At 42.1% G+C, this 18,103-nt stretch overlaps 1 protein-coding gene across 1 annotated transcript in view; it reads right to left on the bottom strand.

Annotated features, from left to right (window-relative positions):
• Positions 1-18,103, bottom strand: part of SH3RF3 (SH3 domain containing ring finger 3) — a 237,705-nt gene that overhangs the window by 35,306 nt on the left and 184,296 nt on the right. The window contains exons 5-7 of the mRNA XM_088530028.1: positions 12,117-12,217; positions 7,037-7,207; positions 3,502-3,740 (exon numbers count right to left, since the gene is read on the bottom strand). Of these exons, the coding sequence (XP_088386154.1) occupies positions 3,502-3,740; positions 7,037-7,207; positions 12,117-12,217 (511 nt within the window). The remainder of the gene's footprint in view (positions 1-3,501; positions 3,741-7,036; positions 7,208-12,116; positions 12,218-18,103) is intronic.

Below are 18,103 nucleotides of genomic sequence, written 5' to 3'. Positions count from 1 at the left end.
CTTCCCCAGATGAGGAAAACCTGCTTTTAACCACTAGACACCAGGAATTAGCACTCATCTGTTTAATGGCAACCAAAATGTACTGTTGAGGTCTGTTCTCCAGGGATTCAGGGGCCTCCTGTGTGCCTTTTGTCAAAAGGTCTGTTTCTACAGTGCTGTTTTCTTTGACCTCCAAGTTAGTATGTATAGACCAAGAAGCTGAGTCTACATTCACTCGCTTACAAAATTCAATAGAAGGGCTGGCTGGAAAATTCCCATTTCACAAATGATTTCAAGGTTTCGTAATCTGCTTTAGTTCTGCATTAGTGCAGAATTGGAACCTTTGAAGATTCTTCTGAGCGCAGCCTACTTACCCATTCCACAATACCCCTATTCTGCTGGTTGGGGCATTCACCTGGGAAAGGGAAAACGCTAGATCTGTCTGTTCTCCACAGGGAATGGCTCTGTGTAACTGCATTTTCTCTTTGACTTTCCTTCTCCTTCTCATTGCAACCTGAGCCACAACAGCTTCCTGGATGAAGTCTGACTGAACTACATCCATTCCTGGCCAGAAAGTTTTGACTTCAAAAAATCAGCTTTTTTTAGGGCAAGAAACATTTCAAAAACAAACAAAAAAACAAACAACAAACAAACCAACAACAACAACAACAAAAAAACCACTCTACCTGTTCTATCTACTGTTTTTTTTAAGCAGCACCAAAAGTAATTGGTCAAGATGTAACAAAACAATGCTAGAACAACTCAAATCACAATTACCTATTTCTACAGCTAACAATAGCACCCATTACTAGAGATGAAAAAGATAAGGAGTGCCATTTACCATGTTCAATATACCAGCTGAGCACTTTAGGAGTCGGGAGGGAATTTCATCTCCTGGCCTTAAGACATATTATGGCAAGAGATACTCAGCCAGATGGGCCAGTGATGGTCAGATAAGCATCTCCATGGTTTACATGATCGTCTTCAGTTACTCCCTGATTCTAAAACTTCTATTTTTATTGAAGTTGCTCATAGCAAATCAACCAAGCTATCATGTCCAGAAACTAGTCTTGAACCTGCGGTGATTTTAGGCTGTAGGATGTTGATGAGCCTAAAAGATGTTACTATGCACCCTTCAAGGCAGTCATTATTAATATTTACCATTTCCATCCTCGCCTTCGGATCACCAGGGACATACATTGGAAAGTGTAATTCATTTCCAGATAGGGCACCACTGGTTATCTGGCTGTGATTTCCTCCTCCTGATTTTTACTGTTTTCAACCTGTGTAATGAACCACCCTGGCTGCCTGAAATCTAATCTTCTGGGCTAGTTAAGCTTACAGGGTCAAGGTTTTAAACTGCTGGTTGTAGATGGTTGTAAGAAGGAGTGGCTTTGCTAAACCTAGAATAAAATCACTAGAATGGAATTCCACTGTTTGTACCTGGATGCAAAAGACTGATCATATTAGGTAAGTACATTACTTCTTTCATGTTTCCAGACATGAAGGAAATGGAAAGTATGAGAAACAGCAGAAAAAATGAACTGAAAAAAATCAACCGTGAGCAGGGCTCTCCAGTTTTATTCTGTAATTTCATCTGCTTACTGTCGCAATGTATGCCTTTGCTCTGGTATCTCTGGATCTGGACTGTGCTGCATCAAACATGCTATTAATTAGCAATGCTCACTGAAGGCTATTTTTGTTCTACACCACTCGTATTTCATTTTGGGTGTACTCCTACATTAGTGGCCTTGTGCAAAATTGATTTGTTACTCATGTATATTGCAAGCCAACAGAAACGTGATTTGAATATTGTGTCAGCTTGCTTCTCTTATAAAGCTTTTCAAGAAGTGGGTCTGCATTGCCCACAGGACTAGAAAGACCTATTTTGAAGGGCTGCTACTCACAGGATACCAGTCAGGACATCCTTTATAGAGAGGAATACTGGTAATCCTTAAAGGTTTCCTTTATTTAACCCTTTTATTGAATTAAAAAAAAAAAAAACTCATGAACACTTCTGGTACAGCTTGGGAACTCCCCTACTTCTGAGCGCTCTGAGATTTTAGAGCAGCTCTGTGGTTTACCCAGCCTGCTGACTCCTTGACAGATTAAAACATCAGAGTGCCCTGAAGGAGCAGTCTTAAATCTAGGAAGCAGCTGGAGCCACAACCCAGCAGCACCATGGAGGGAAGGTGTGTGGTAATCCAGGTGCACGGGGGAAAATAACCCTTTCTCTCTGCTGCAGGGAAATACATTCTTCCAGTGGTGAGGGGACAAGAGGCACCAAGAGCTGCCTAACTATGTCCCGCAAGCCAAGGGTGGACCGGGCTGCCAGATGTGGGCGCACGGGCTGTCCTGAGGCTCTGGCACCAGGCATCGAGCATGGGGCAGACCCAGCACTGCTCTCGCCTTGGCTCTCCACTGCACCTTGTGCGCTTGTTCTTAGAGCAGACGTTTCTGCCTGGCTACTGGTGAGCAGAAGGGCTTTTGCACACGTGTAAGCCTGAGGGGGAGAGGAGCCCGCTACACCACGCAAAAAGAGCATAACCAGACTATTCTGCAGCTTGAATGGATACCAGGTAGAGACCTGGAGTCAGCACGTATCAAGGTTCAGATTCACGTGTATTTGACTCCTTTTTTTCCCTTTGACTTGGACTGGGAAGGAGCAGAGATTAAATAGTCCTAATGGTCCCTTCTGACTTCCAAAGGTAGGAATCTGTGACTTTGCACGGTGGTGTCTTTCTCCTTTTCATCTACTCTGCTTTGTTCCTACGACCTCAGTTTTCAGCAGTCATGATCCTCAGTGATCTCTCTCTGTAAACACAATGGCTTGCGCTCCCATAAAGTGTCAGAAACAAACTGTTTTAAATTTTGCTATAAAGTTCCACCACAGGATTTACTTTTACTTTATTCAACGTGAGAGCTGTTTAACATCCGGGAAAGGGGCATAAATTGTGCTCTAGAAAATTGTGCTCTACATCAAAAGGAAGCCTAAGCAGAACAGAGGCCCCCTGGTGCGCAAGGCTCTTACTCTCATTTCAAAAAGGTGGCGGCATTTTTCAGATCTCTTGCTTTATCGCTAACACTGGGTCCCGCTTCTGCCTAATAAATACCTTTCATCCCTGAAGCCTAGTGAAATGCTTCTTAATTTTAAGTCGCATATTATTTGCCCTGTGATAAGAGCAGGGCTTTTTCTCCGTTGGCAAGCCAGACAGACTCAGAACTGTTAATCTCCTCAGTATCCAGGGTGCTTGCTTTCGCTCAGATAACTTGTATAAATATTTGTAAACACCATAATCTATTTCAGCTGTAGCAACAGAACAATCTGATAAACACAACGTGGTTCCCAGAGATCAATAGGAGCCCATAAATATTACAAGCAAATAAAGCATATTCTTTTCCGCATCGACTAAAGCGGGAGAGCAGCGAAAGCCGCGGGGGCTGGCGGACCCCAGAGGCTGGCACTGCAGGGACGCAACGTCAACCCCACGGCCACGCGGCGCCCGCGGCGCTCGTACGTACCCATCTGCATGGCGCTGCGCGGCTGGCTGGCGGGCGCCGAGTACCTCAAGCAGTTGCCCAGCTGAGGAGAGGCCGCCTGGAGCTGCGGATGCGCCTGGGGCGCGGGGAGAGGGACCGCGGGCCTGGCGGCCGTGGCGGCGCTGGTGTGACTCGGCCCTCCAGCGTGGACGGCTCCCGGGGCCCCTTTCGCAGCTCCCCCAGCGCCGCCGTTGCGGGGCTGCCCGGCCCCCGCTGGCACTCTGCGGGATGGAGCAGAGCGTGAGCACCACGGGGAGATCCCCCTACGCGCCTGCCATAGTGACCGAGGGCCTCAGCATAGTATGGGCTTGGGTGTTAAAATAAACTGAGCTACGGGTTACAAACACAGTTATAACCGCTATGTAACCAAGCACACGCGAGGACATCGGCACCCTTTCATCTTAAGGGAAGAAGTGCAAGGTAAAAATGGAACGATGATCTCTTCAACCACTTTCTTTCTTCAATTACGCTTCTTTCTGAATAATTTCTAGTAAAATCCAAATCAGAATTCAGAGGAACATCTCCCAAGTGTCATTCGGTGTGCCAAAGGCTATTTTACAAGCAATGACGGAGTAACAAACAAATTAGACTCAAAGACCTTTCCTTAAGACCAAAACTTCATACAATCCAACAGTAGGAAAAAAAAGATGGGCAGCACCAAACCTCTGTGTGTCTGCTGCAGGAGACCCCAAAGCAGTTAATTTGTCAGGCCTTGTCTGAGTACTTACTCTAGTTCTTTAACCAGCTCTAGGTTAGACTTGCTAAGGAAATGCAAAAGGGAAGGGAACTCAGTGGACCTTCCAGGAAAGGAAATTCCCACAGTAACCCCTCCTTCACTGCTCACAGAGTTTCTCCCTCATCTGTGTGACAGAGGGAAGGAAGGAGACTGTTTCTCCTATGCAACAAGTCCAGCATGGAGCTATTCCCCAGACGAGCAGGTCTCATTCTTCTTACCACTAAGTAAAAACTCTATGACCAGGGAAGCAGGGCAGTAATGCATAGGCTTGGCTGCTGTTCAGCAGCATTTTCTCACTCAGATTCCCAGAGGCTTTAATCCTTCCCAGCAGGAGATGTTATGAAACAGAGGGAATATCAAAATCTAAATGAGGGCTACCGCTTAGTGCTTTTCTGCTCCTCTTGGCCACCCCATGTGCTAATGTGCCCTTCCAGAAGCAGACAGAGAGAGGATATGATGCAGAATAAAATGCAGAGGAAATGGAAATGAGAACAAGGCAGGAGGTGGACAAGAGAGGAGGTGATTACAGAGGGCACAGTGCGCATATGCACAGTCGGCATATGGGTCGTGGGAAGGGAGGGCCCAAACTTGTGTGGGAGCAGAGAAAGGAAAAGGAGTATGCTGAATAATCTGGTCTGGTTCAGAGGACAAGAACTGCTTCTGAGGAAAACAGTGCATGTGCAGGTACAAATTCTGACAGAGGCCAAAAGACAGGCCAGAAGATATGATCCAGAAGTGCAGAACTTAGCCCTCACTTTGGGAAAAAAAAATAACAGAAAGAGGAAAAATAACCCAGCAGCGTAAGCAAATTTTTGACTCTTCTCGTCATGCATCGTTTGTCTGGTTTATATTTTGTTAAATGCATCCAACTTCTTTTTATTTACTTCAAACTTTTTGAAGCTGGAGTTGCCTTGGATTTGCCAGAAAAGCACACCTAATTATAATTCACTGAGAGCTGGGCCTGTTCAGCCTGGAGAAGAGAAGGCTGAGAGGAGACCTGATCTGTGTCTATAAGTACCTGATGGCAGGCAGTGAGGAGCATGGTGCTGACCTCTTTTCAGTGGTGGCCACTGAAAAAAAACAGAGGACCTCTAGAGGTCCCTTCCAACCTTAAGCATTCTATGATTCTGTGATTCTATGAGAGGTGTGCTTGAGCAAATGTGCTCACTGACAGGTAGAGAAACTTCATCTGGGACTCCTATATAGCTAGATAGATGCAGGATATGGCAATTTTTCTCTGCTCTCCTGTGCCTGTCTCTCCTTCTAAAGAGTCCTGCCACAGAAATCTTGTTCCATTGTTCCATCTGTTCACACATACATGCCCTGGTGGCTTATAAATCTAGTCCAGTTCTTTTCTTGCTAGTTCAGCTTCTTTTTCCTGCATTTAATCAAAGCAGCAGAACAACATGTATGAATCTAATCCTCTGTTTTGCTATCAAAATAAAGAGGAACAAAGTAAGTTGGAAGAGCAGTAAATAAGTTATTTGGTTCCTATCAGATTTTTTTCTCGCTGTTCTCACTGAGGATGATTTATGCAGCAACTTAATTAGTTCACAGGATCATAAACATAATCATAAAGCTGCGCTTGGGTTTTGTGGGTGGAACTTTTGCCCTTTAGCACTTCCCTGTGCCTTGTTCTAGCTGTGACATGTTGCAATTAATAAGGTCTTGCTGATTCGGGTCACCAACACTTTAACACAAACCCCTCCACCAATTAAACCTGAAGAGCCAAGGACTGAAGGCAGTCAACGGGTTCTACAAAAATCAGGTAAATATATTCAGGTTGATGAACAGTTAAGACTCTATGAATCAATGCAATATTAGGACTGTCAGCAGGCTGTTATCAGCATCTAATCTGCTCTTAATTTTTAGTCTTGCCCAGTCCATGTATTACAAACTTCATATAAACTGAAGATGGAGTGAACCTGAAATCACTTTTCAATTTCATCAGTTTCTGAGTTGTGAGGTGCACTTCCTTGGAGAGCAGTGAAAAATGGTGGGAACTGTGTGCATGTGGAAGGAGAGACCCAGAGCCTGCGAGGAGGAACAGTGAGTGCAATTTGCAAACCCAAAGCTGCTTTAAAGGAGAAATGGACATACGCTTGGCAACATTCAAGGAGCACTTGAGACAAAGCAGTCTGGGACACTGGTGAAATTTCTCCTCAGCTAGTAGAGTATTTTGCAGAGTAGACTCCAGATTACAAATACTCTTGGATTTGAGATTCTCCAATACTGAACTCTAACAAATGGCATTCCTTCCCAAACATGCTATTCTTTCCTTTTCTCATCTTGTGCAATTGAGACAGAGACAGTTAACAGGAAATAATTTGCTGAATCAATTGTAATGGTTTAAACATTAGTCCTGATCCAACTAATCCAAGAGCTTTGATCTCAGGAAAACAAAATCTAAATCAAGGCTACCACAAAGCAAGCCACAAGTATTCCTTACTTTGCTCATCCCCATTTCATGACCACTGTTTCCATAATATGAAATCATTAACCAATAGACTCTTTAAAATAATTAAGGCTGGGTCCATCCGACCATTTGTAAGTGCTGACATTAAAAACAATTAACAAAGTCTTCTGAAAATATGAATAATTTTGAAGCTGCAACCAAAAAGCTGCGTCAGTGAAGCCTACAATGGATGACACTGTCATTGAAAAATTTCTGGAGGGGAAATGCTTAAAAACAGATTTACCTTTTTTTTTCACTATCCTGAAGACACAGATTTCCTCCCACCCTCTACCCAGGAGTATCCACTTTTGGCCAGTGGTTCTCACCTGGAAACGGGGGTCACATAGTTGCCTGGGAAGACTCCGGACATGCCACTTCTCAGAGAGGTGCCTTTGAACCAGCCATCCTGGCACTTCTCAATGACCCGGTACATCTCCCCTTTGCGGAGCTCCAGCTCATCGTTCTTCTGAGGCTTGTAGGCGTACAGAGCTAGGTAGCTGCAAGGAGAGGTCACACACACAGATGGCGTCAAACCAGGACTGTCCCGGGTCAATCACAGCCCCGTGGAGCAGAAAGTGCTATGGTGCACACACTGCTCAGAAATGGTGATTAAGAAGGAACATAATTACAGTACACAGAAGGAGAAATGGCATAGAAGAGATCAATCAAATGCTAAGATGATAAGCGTGCTGCTAATGAGATTAAAGGAAAGGGGTAATTTAGATATATTAGGAGGAGGACAAACTTCTGCACCTAATGCACAGTCAGAGGAAGACACTGCTACAAAACAGCACTGAAGTTAAGAATTTAACAGGAAGGACTGGGCTTTCACACTGGTAGCAAGGATATTCAGGATTATCATAGCAGGGATTTCCAAAGTCTAACATCTGGATGAAGTTTATATCCAATAGTTCAGGGTGTGAGTCACCTCTAAAATGGATCGTGAGAAGAAACTTTCCTTCTGGATAGGCTATTTTAAAATATTTAAGACGGCTTTTATTGCAGCTTTCTCTTTGCTTTTATATTGGCTGGTGCTAGAAACAACACACTGAACTGTTCTGATCCAGGGCAGTAATTCTTACATGGTGTGAGTAAAGCAACAAAAAGAAAGGATAGAGGGCCAAATTCTACAATTTTATTTTTGTTTTTTGGGTTTTTTTTTTCTTAAGTAAGTAATATAATTTGGCCTTAGATAGTTTGCAAGTATGCAAGTATATTCATAAATATTTGATCTAGGACCCACTATGCAAAACTTTTTATATTTAATTATAGTTTTATTTATTCTCTTTGTTTAGAATCTTTCTTTTTATCTCTCTTTTGTTCTTCTGTCATTACTTCAGGGAGGTGTCTAATGGTATGAAATGACTACAACTTAAAGTCCCTAAAGGTAATCTCTCTGTTTGGAGAGATCCTTGTTGAAAATTAAGAATGATTGCTTGTACTTTGGGGAACTATGGAAATTCTGGATAGGATAGCATGAATGCACACAGTAAATAACACTTTCTTTGTAAATATCAATTTTTGGTGCTGACGCCTTTCTACAAATACAAAAGGGATTTCTGGTAATTCTTGATCAAGGTTATGCCTCCTTGAGGGCTTTTTTTTTTTTTTTTTTTACCCATTTTCTTTGTTTCCTGGAGACAATGTAGAGAGATTAGGATGAATGGGAAAACACTTACAAAGATTGCATTGACACTACCAAGTGCACTACAAATGCTTTTAGGGTAGGGGCTGGGTAAGAAGAAACTTGCTGCCCACCATAACAGTGAATCAGAGAAATAATGTTAACTATAATCATTGTGATTGTGGACTTCAGCCAATAAAAGTGATACATGGCTTTTTATTTCTGCTCTCTAGGAAATATAATTGAGAAATAAATCCTGTTAGTTTTACTGATTCTACTTCTTTATGATACCAGTAGATTTCTTTATTTTTATTCTGAAGGCAGTAAATAAACAGCAGTAATGAGAAGAATATGCAATATTTGGTAAGAGCTCCTTGGAGCATCCTTAAGTTGATGCGCTTGGCTCTATTTACCATGTGCATAGGGTAGGAAGACCTAATCAGAAACTATATTTCATTAGTCAACAGATGGGAGAAACCATCCTGCACATCCTTCGTTTAGTCTGTATAATCAGGTGACCTTGATCAGGTCTGCCGTGGGTCACGTGATGGAAAATATGAGGCTACGTATGAACTGCAGAACATCAAAATGCATCTCCCTGACTTGAAGCAAGGTTCCAAGCTTCAGTGGTAAATCCTCTGCACACTACTCTGCTAGGACACAATGGGAAGTGCCGGGACTGCGCTCACTTGAGAGAGATAAAGGTTTGGGGTTTTTGTTTTGTTTTGTTTTCCCAAAAGTCTATATGTAATGATGTAATTTACAGATTGACTTGCTGGAAGGACGTGTAAGGAAAACCAGCCTAACTAACATCAGAGGACTATAGGTTACTTTCTGTCATAGCTGTCTCCAGCTCTCCTATTTGTTTCTTTCTTTTCCTCTGTGAAAATTCCCCCAGCTCAAATTTCAGGAAGTCAGAATTAATCAGCAATCAAAATGAGCCTAAACATACTCAGGAGAGAGTACCAAGATCCCCTGCAAAACTCATAATTCTGTGTGATAACTGCATGGCACAACTCTGGGACAACAGACGTGCTCAGTGCTTTCTGAATGGACTGGTGATCACACTGCCTATGTGATCACACGGCCTATGTGGGGAAGGCAGGACGCTGGTCCCGGGGGTTTCCACTGTAGTCAGCAAGGAGACAGAGGCTTCTCCAAACCCAGACACGGGCCCAGCCTAGGTTTGATCACCTATAACATGCAAGACAATGCCACACCAACATGGCTATGTTAGAATCATGGAATCATTACAGCTAGAAAAGACTTTCAAGATCATCACGTCCAGCCATAAGCCCTTCACCACAATGCCTGCTAAACCATGTCCCTAAGCGCCTCATCTACACGTTCCTTGAATACTGCCAGAGTCGGTGACTCTACCACTTCCCTGGGCAGCCTGTTCCAATGCTTGACTACTGCACAACTTGAGGCGAGCAGCCACTGCTGCTGGTTCTCCATCACATCTGGGGACTGTAGCTGCTTCCATGTCCTAAGCTAACAATCCTGACATCTCACCCTAGGCTGGACATCTTGCTGCATGCTCGCTGAACACACTTCAAGGATGCCTGTGGGATCAACATGGAGTTTACAAGGGCTTAGGAAAATTTACTAATTCTGGCTCAGTGATGGTTCTGCTAGACCCGGTCTGATTCATTCCAGAGCTACTTGGACAACTCTGCAACCAGCCCTCAGAGCTGAATGAAGACTGGATAACCTGACCCCAAAGAATGCTGTTGCATGGGAATGTCCTATCCTATGCTTCATCCAAGTCTATGCTACTGTCACACAACTGCAGTGCTGAGGAATTTGCTCTCGTTAAGCCTGTAAGACCTGATTTACTAAGGCAAAAATCTTCTCTTCGTTTCTGTTTTATTCTCTCAGGCAGAAATACCACCAGAAGTATCTCAGCACTTAGAAAATGGAAATGCTTACTCTGGATCTCACTTATGTGAGCAGTGAAAACCCTGTCCATTAGAGAGAACAGATTGGGACAACAAGCACATTGATTCTGTGTGGGTTTCATCATGTTCACTGGACATGACCCCGTCAGGACGCTAAACGGGTTGGTGGGTAGGGGACCACGGGGAGAGATGGGTCACACACCTGTTGTCAGACACATCTGAAAGCAATTTCACTACAGATAGTTTCACTCACCAGCAATTGTTTCTGGGCCCTGCCTTTGGCAGAGAATCATGGCTAGCAGCTCAGCTTGCTGAGGCTGGCTTCACTTTAAGCCAAAGCCTTTGGACTTGGCTGCGTTTCACCGTTCTCTAGATTTAAGACGTAAAACTTCGCTCACAGACTTTCTGCAGCTGAGATTAAAGTGGTAAAACAACAACAACTGCAATCTCACAAAATGGAGTAACAAGTTATTCTGGGCTATGTGAAACGTTCAGACTAAGGGTTGAGCAGTAAGACCTCAATGAAGCCAATATCTTTATAAAAAGCTCCCTAAAAAAGAATTTCTGACTTAGAAGGTAGCTCATGTTCTTGGCCTAAGGGAGCTGTCTGTGACTCTAATTATAACACAGAATTCCCAGGGCTCTATTTAAGGCTGTTCCTCTCTGGTTCTGTTACAAATTTGAGATAACACTTCCTTTTTGACTGGAACTTGGCTTGTAAATATAAAATGACAGACCGGATTATGAGGCTGCTTCTCGAGGGACACTATGGGAGAAGAATGGGAAAGGGAAGGGCATGGCTTGCTGAGAGATGGAGTCAGAAGCATGTTCTATTTTCCTGGAGCTGGAAGATATCCTGGTTTAGCAACTAAATTTTGGAAACACTCCTATTAGGTTTTCCCAATCTGAGCAACATTTAATGCAAATTATTGTCCCTGTGTATGTCACACAGACATCACTGGATCACTGCAGGGTGATGTGACCTCTCTGTGGGATCAAGCGTGCTGTGCAGTACCCTATAGTAGGAAGACCTCACTTACTTACGAATAGTATAAGAAGACACAGAAGAGGAATAATCTAAAAAGACCATACTTAAGAACATTTTTGTTTTTGTTCTGTTCCAAATTCCCTATTTTCCTTAAAATAGATTTGCTATCCTATTTTAGGGTTTTATTTGTGCACTTAGACATTATTCTCCCTATATCACAAAACCCTAAATTATTTGCATGCATGTTTGTGCATTAGTATGTTTCTACCGCTTTCGCAACACATACATGACCAGAGGAAAGGTTTTGGTAGTTTATCTAGGCAGGTACCAAATAAATCAACTGGGCTATAAGAAATTTGTTATAAAGAAATCTATAATTTTTTTTTCTGTATCCAGTCAAACATTTGTTCTTCCAAAGCTCATATGATCACAATTCTCTTGCATTTAAAAAGTTCATTTGATATCTTTGGTTATGGTGACAAAAAAATGTAACTAGGTCATTTTTTCTGGATAATAATGAATGCATCAAGTGTGTGATTGTATGGGTCTGTACCTTTATAAGATCTTTAATCGAAGGAATAAGAGTTGTCATTCTATCTCAGAGACATTCCATTTGCTTCACAGTGATTCATACAGCTATAATAAATATACTAGGAGCAAAAAAAAAAAACAAAAAAAAACCAAAGGCTTAGATAGAAAAGGAGGGGCTCTCGCCTTTCACTGTTCATTTTCCAACTTCTGCAGAGGCTGGGCAATGTATGAAACTGCAGTAACTGAGTGCTCCAAATGCTGTTCGTCTGAGACCCAGGCTTTCAGATTCAAAGGGCAAGCATACATGCACACAAGATCTGAAACAAACAGTAACCAGGGACTAAGATGAGATGGCTGCTTACATATTGAGGGGGAGCTGGACCTTCGGTGGTGTTCCTTGATCTCCAATTATTGCACTTGTCCTGGGACCAGCCACCGTGCCTGTTCCAGCTGAAGAGGAATCCTGAAAAACACAAACGAGAACACACATGCATTAAGGAGCCCCACTTCTTCGTGAAATGGAGTGGGGAGAAGTCACAGGGGAAGAAATCACACCCTGTGTCAAATCACAAACTTTTTATCTTCATGATACTGCATAGAAAAGACATCTTTCAGCTGTCACCATTCCAATAATACATTTTGACACAAGGGATATTAGTTTATTAACAACATTTCTATGCACGCATCAGAGAAATTCATCTGTACCCTATACCTTGCATGCATCTTGAAACATTTAGAAAGCAAACCCAACTGACTGCTTTATAAAATGAGCCCAGCATGTATAACTCTGCAATGGTACCTTGTCTGATAAAGTAATCTCTGTAGCTAGTTTATTAATTCTTATTTTTTTCATTAACAACTTATGGACCTATGGAAAAAAACACACTCTTCAGTTTCCAAAATTAGATCTCTTCTCAGTATACCATTTTTTATCATCAGAAATATTATTCTCCTTAAGAAAAAGAGGTAAGTGACAAGATGACCCAGAACAGGAGTACTTCTGAACGGATACAGTAGAAGTCCACTCCACTTTTGCTTTACTTTCTCTAGCATGAAGAGCTGAGCAAATATATTTTCCAGATAGCTGTTGAAAGACATTTCTAAATGTAATCCTTCTGTTTTTCAAAGCTTAATGCTGAGCAAAAGTATGTAGGGCAAACTCTTGTGAGTTGTCGCAACAAAGTCCCAATTCATCTATGCTAAAAATGAATCCTGAGTGTAAACCTCTCCTGGAGCAATGGCAAGGGCAGTGGCAACACATCTTTACTGCAAAGACAAGGCAGAGCTGGGCAAATGGGGCTTGTGATGGTTTACTTCAGTAAAAGGTGTTAGTATTTCCAGCCAAATGCTGCATACAACAAGATCTGGACTGTATGTGAAAATTGCAGATTCGGACGTTCAGCAAAGATTCTGGGTAGTTCACAGACCTTCAACGTAATTTTCCTGTCTCCAAGTACCTCATAATAAACTGCAAATATTGATGTATTTTTGGCAACAGACATAGGGGCCTTTTTTTTTTTTTTTTGCACTTAAAAATTACACTGAATTAAACCAAGGCACACATTGCTATTTAATTAACAGACTTCAATGTCACCTCTTTCCAAAGAAGTCCACATAATTATTACAGTGTCATGTCTCAATAATGTGTTGCTAATCTATATTGCTTTGCTATATATTAACACATCATCATTATGAAACTCTGCAGCAAGATATGAAGACAGTGCTTTGTGATTCCATAGCTTTTGGCGACAAGAAGCAAGCTGTCTCCTCTCTCATCACCCACTACTCTTAGTTGCAAAGTTGTAGTGACAAGTCCATCTCCTTTTTCTCATTATTTCTCCTCACTTTCTGGCTGCTTGCTCAAACAAAGAAGGTTCCAGGCAGTTCTTAGTCCGATGTGCAAAAGTAAGCGTTCGTTCCAGTTCTGTGACTAAAGCTCTATTAATCCTGCCTGTCATGTTACTGACATAATATCATTTTACAGGAAAAAAAAATAAAAAAGTGTAGGGATAGCTGGAGAATGATCCCTCATTTGGTATTTTGAACTGGCTATTACAGGTAGGGGCTGTGGAAGATGCTAGGCAGACAGACATAGCAAATGCCTTACCCAGGAGGTAAGTGAAAAATCAGTGGTTCAAGCTTCCTCACGATGTGCCACCAATGCACATCTTCTCTGCACTGGTGAAACTACCTCCAAGAAAATGGAAAACAGACAAGTCTCCACCCTCTTCCAGTAAAAGAGAACACTTAGTTTTTACCTCACAAGAAAAAAAATTTAAAAAAACAAGGCTGGGCAAACAACTGCAGGGTGCAACCATATAAACAGAGAAAATCAAAACACTGCCACACACACGCTATTATTCCTTCCTCTCTGCACACACCTCGGTGAAAGCAGAGTTTGGCATCTCTCCCACCATGACTGCATGCTGCAAGCAACCAGGCTAGGCCAGCCCATCTCTATAGAGCAGCGTTGTGCTCTACAGAGACCAACTCCAGCCTCGAGAGCAGCACAGCTCCATCACCTCCAGTCACTCACCAGCCTGCACTGAAAGTATTGGCTTCTGGGTCCTCTCCAGTTCTGGAAGAGTGAGCCCAAGTCCTTTCTAGCTGCTTATTACTCTTGGGCTAGCATATTGTGCTAGTGATTAGGACACCACGTGATTTTCATTTCGCATTGCTTGATGGCAGTGTTGCCTTCTTCCCTTGAGTAAATCAGAAGAAATCTTCATAGTCCTGGACATTTTGTGTCACTTTGACATTCAGTTTCTTGCTTGCTGCGTTGCTGTGCTGTTGGTACATCTGGTGCTGTCCTGGACCTTGCAAACCATTAATTTTTGCCACTTCGTACAGCCTAATATCATGCACATGCCAGTGCTGCCTTCTTTCTTGTGCTCCAGTTTTTCTATAGCTTTGACACAATGGTGCATTTGCCAGTCTCAGCCTATGACCCCACATGTTACCATGAAGCTTTGCTCTGCAGGACCTATCGGTCTTCCATTTCACTGAATTCAGCTCCTCTGTTTGCACCTGGGCATTTACTTGCACACAAGTATTCTCCTTTGCAGTTTCACATGCCTCTGTGTTCCTTGATGAATTCTCGAAGTGCTGCCTGATTGCTACTATGCATCTGAATGTTCCCCAGCTTTGCATTTAAACTACCATTCCTGATAAAGTTGGTGGTGGCTTTGTAAGCCTCATCCTTCAAGGTCATGTCCTAGCTCCAAAATACCACTCCTTAGCGCATACTGGAAGACACAATATTGATAGATTATTCTGCAAGGTCATAATTGCAAGAAGATTTTGCAGAGAACGATTTTTGGTGAGAGAATGATCTCTTATTTCTTCCTATTCTTGATTACCTTTATGGAAAGTTTACCTCTTCACTCAGAATCTTGTTGAAACATTTCTACGAATTTATGCAAACTTCCCCAGCTACCAGTAATACTAATAATCCTCCTGGAGTACACTGCAAGCCTCTCTCCTTTAAAACTAGTGGCAGGATTTAGTTTGTTCTCCTTCTTTATTCAGCCCTGGAGCCAGGCTGTACTTTTGCTATTGTGATCTAAGGAACAAGGTACTAAAAATGTCATCCTTTCTTCTTTGTCTGCTCTAGGGAATGGGAATCTGTGTCCTGATTCTTGTGTTCTTTGTTTTGGTAGCTTTTGGGAGGTCTACGTGTTACATCCTTCCTTTCTGATATCATGTCCCTGTGTTAGCTATGGCACCTGGCACACAAACAGAGTCACACAGAGAGGGCCCAAACATTGCAGCATTGCATCTTAATCGTTCTTCACCACCCCTGCTATGTACAGCCACGAAGCATTCCCTGAGAGGAGACTTCAGCTGACAACCAGGTTTTCAAAAGGCACAGGGGGACCTACTGAGAAACACAGGCACCTTGTAGAGTTTTCCCAGGGAGGCAGTGCCTAATCCCCATTGATTTTACTGCAATCACTTCTGAAAACATCATTTGGTGCCCCTATGTATCCTTATGAACCTTTAATACCTTTAAACATTTATCCATTGAGTTTCCAGACGTGCCCTGCTGTGTAATCAGCCTGTAGCACCTCCTGATTAGGAGGCCATTAACTGTGATGGTGGTGCATAGTTTTCTGAACTAGACTCTAATAGTTATCTCCTGTGTATTTAGGACGTTAAACAGACACATTTGGCTTTTGACATGACTTCAGTTTGGCGTCCTCTGAGTGCCACTTGCCAGTACTGATGTTTTCAGCTCAAGAGCAATAGTTCTTTTCTTCTAAAGGACAATTCGGCCCCATCACCAAGCAGCGCAGAAAAACAATCACACAAAAGCATTCTAAAGACCACCTCTGGATATCTCTGGGCTAATTTCTGTTTCTTGTTGCCCAATTAGTAGTACTGCAACATTACCTGTATTGTGGAGGGCTAAATCTTTGTTAAAAACTCGAGAACTATGCACACAGGCGCAAGATGCTGATGAAATCATGTGAAGCTGTCTAAGCACAACTCAATCTCATTCCTCGTTCAACTAATAAGTATTATTTACAAGAGAACAAGAGAACATCAAAACAAACTGTAGTTTAATGTATATGTAATGGTATATTTCTATTACACTTTATGGCATACACTCCTGAGTAAATAATACACTATTGAGATGTGTCAGCTCTTGTGTCAGCTCTGATACATATTTAAAAGCAGCCAACCTCACAAAATACTACTGACAAGTCTGTAAAAGGCCAGGAAATTAAGGGTAATAACCACCCATCTAGGTTGAAACCTCATCTCAATTCATTCCCTCATTCCCTGATGCTTTTTCTCTTCTCATCCACCTCTGTAAAAGCATGAGAATTAGCAGCATGAACTTCCACCAGCACGAAATATCTTTTAAAAAATTATTTATTTTTTAAAAATTTTTCCTCTGCAGATATACTTCAGATCTGTACTACTAATTTAAGGCTATGTTTGTGGCCGATTTTGGAAAGACATAGTACCTGTGGGGATTACTGAAGTGTCTTGCATAAACATGGGACTCAGTCTGAGGGGAGTCTGTCCCGAAGACAGTGATAAAACTAGGAACAGAGTATAGCGATATTGCAACTTGCAGCAGCCTTTACAGAAAAATAATTGCTGCTGCTATCAGACGAATGTTCTTATCATCTTGAAAATCACCAACTAGAAATCTGTATTTTGACTTCAAAGCAAATCCAGCACTGTTTCACCACAGGGCACTTTCCACATTCATTAATTCACAGGCAAATTTCTTTTAATGTCTTGAATGCATATTTACAGCTTACTTTAAATTTCCCTTTAATATTACTTTATAATAGGAGAAAAGCATTCAAACATTCAACTCACATAGGTTAACATACCATCCTCTGAATATACCGCAGAAGATCAGCTAACGGTCTTTATGATTCCTGCAACTTATTTCTCTAATTCACTGACTCCATAAAACAATGGCTGTGGCAATCGCTTCGGGCCTTAATGCTCCTAGAAATAATGTATAAGCACTTAATGCATGATAGTGCCACCAAGTATTGATGAAAAGTGTTGCAGGCAAGATCAAGTAGTCTCATCAAATGCTAATTATCAAAGCGGGAAGTAAAACAGACTTAGCAATGCTAGGCTTTTTCTTCCTTAATGGTATGTGTGTAAAAACAAATACATGCACATAAAGACAGCTGCAGCTGCATAAATACTCAGCTCCTTCCTGCAAAAAAATAGAGCTACATTTATATAACTTAGTATTCACTACGGGTTTCCCTCAATCTGCAAATGTCTACGGCTGTACCATAAAGGTAAGGCAGAATATTATGCCAGCCTATGCTAGCACCACGTTGGCCCTGATTCATAAGAGGCCAAAAATTCTGGACCGTACCTTCTGTGAACAGACTGTGAAGCTACTTGGAGAGCTGCAGGAGTCATGTCAGCATGTGTCCGTAGTCTTCATTTCCACTACTATGCAATCAAAAGATGCCTATAACTTGGAGGAAAAAAAGTTTTTTCCGTCTTTTCCCATAGGCTCACCTGACATTGCCATTTATAAGAGCACTGATTATTTTGGTTTGCAGTTTCTTAGCTTCCCCAAATGAGGACTAAGTACACATTATGTGGATAATCATGAAAATTATATTTTATTCAGGATAGCCCTTTCAGCACTTATTAACCGTATTCTGGCTCTCCACGCAGCTATCAGAGGTTTTACAGTAAATAGATTTCTGCAATGATGGGATCCAACAACATGAAAAATCACAGGTGGAGAGACCAGAAAGCTTAAAGTGAGGGTTTGCCCTCTAGAAGATGTTAATTTAATCACAATTTTGTAATTATGATTTTGATAATTGAACAATAAACTCATCAGGAGCCT

Source organism: Tinamus guttatus, unplaced genomic scaffold, assembly GCF_059628265.1.
Source record: "Tinamus guttatus ecotype Peru unplaced genomic scaffold, ASM5962826v1 Tinamus_guttatus_pri_ptg000030l, whole genome shotgun sequence".
Lineage (NCBI taxonomy): Eukaryota > Metazoa > Chordata > Aves > Tinamiformes > Tinamidae > Tinamus > Tinamus guttatus.
Note: the sequence above shows the minus strand (reverse complement) of the source record. Positions and strands in the feature narration are given on the sequence as shown.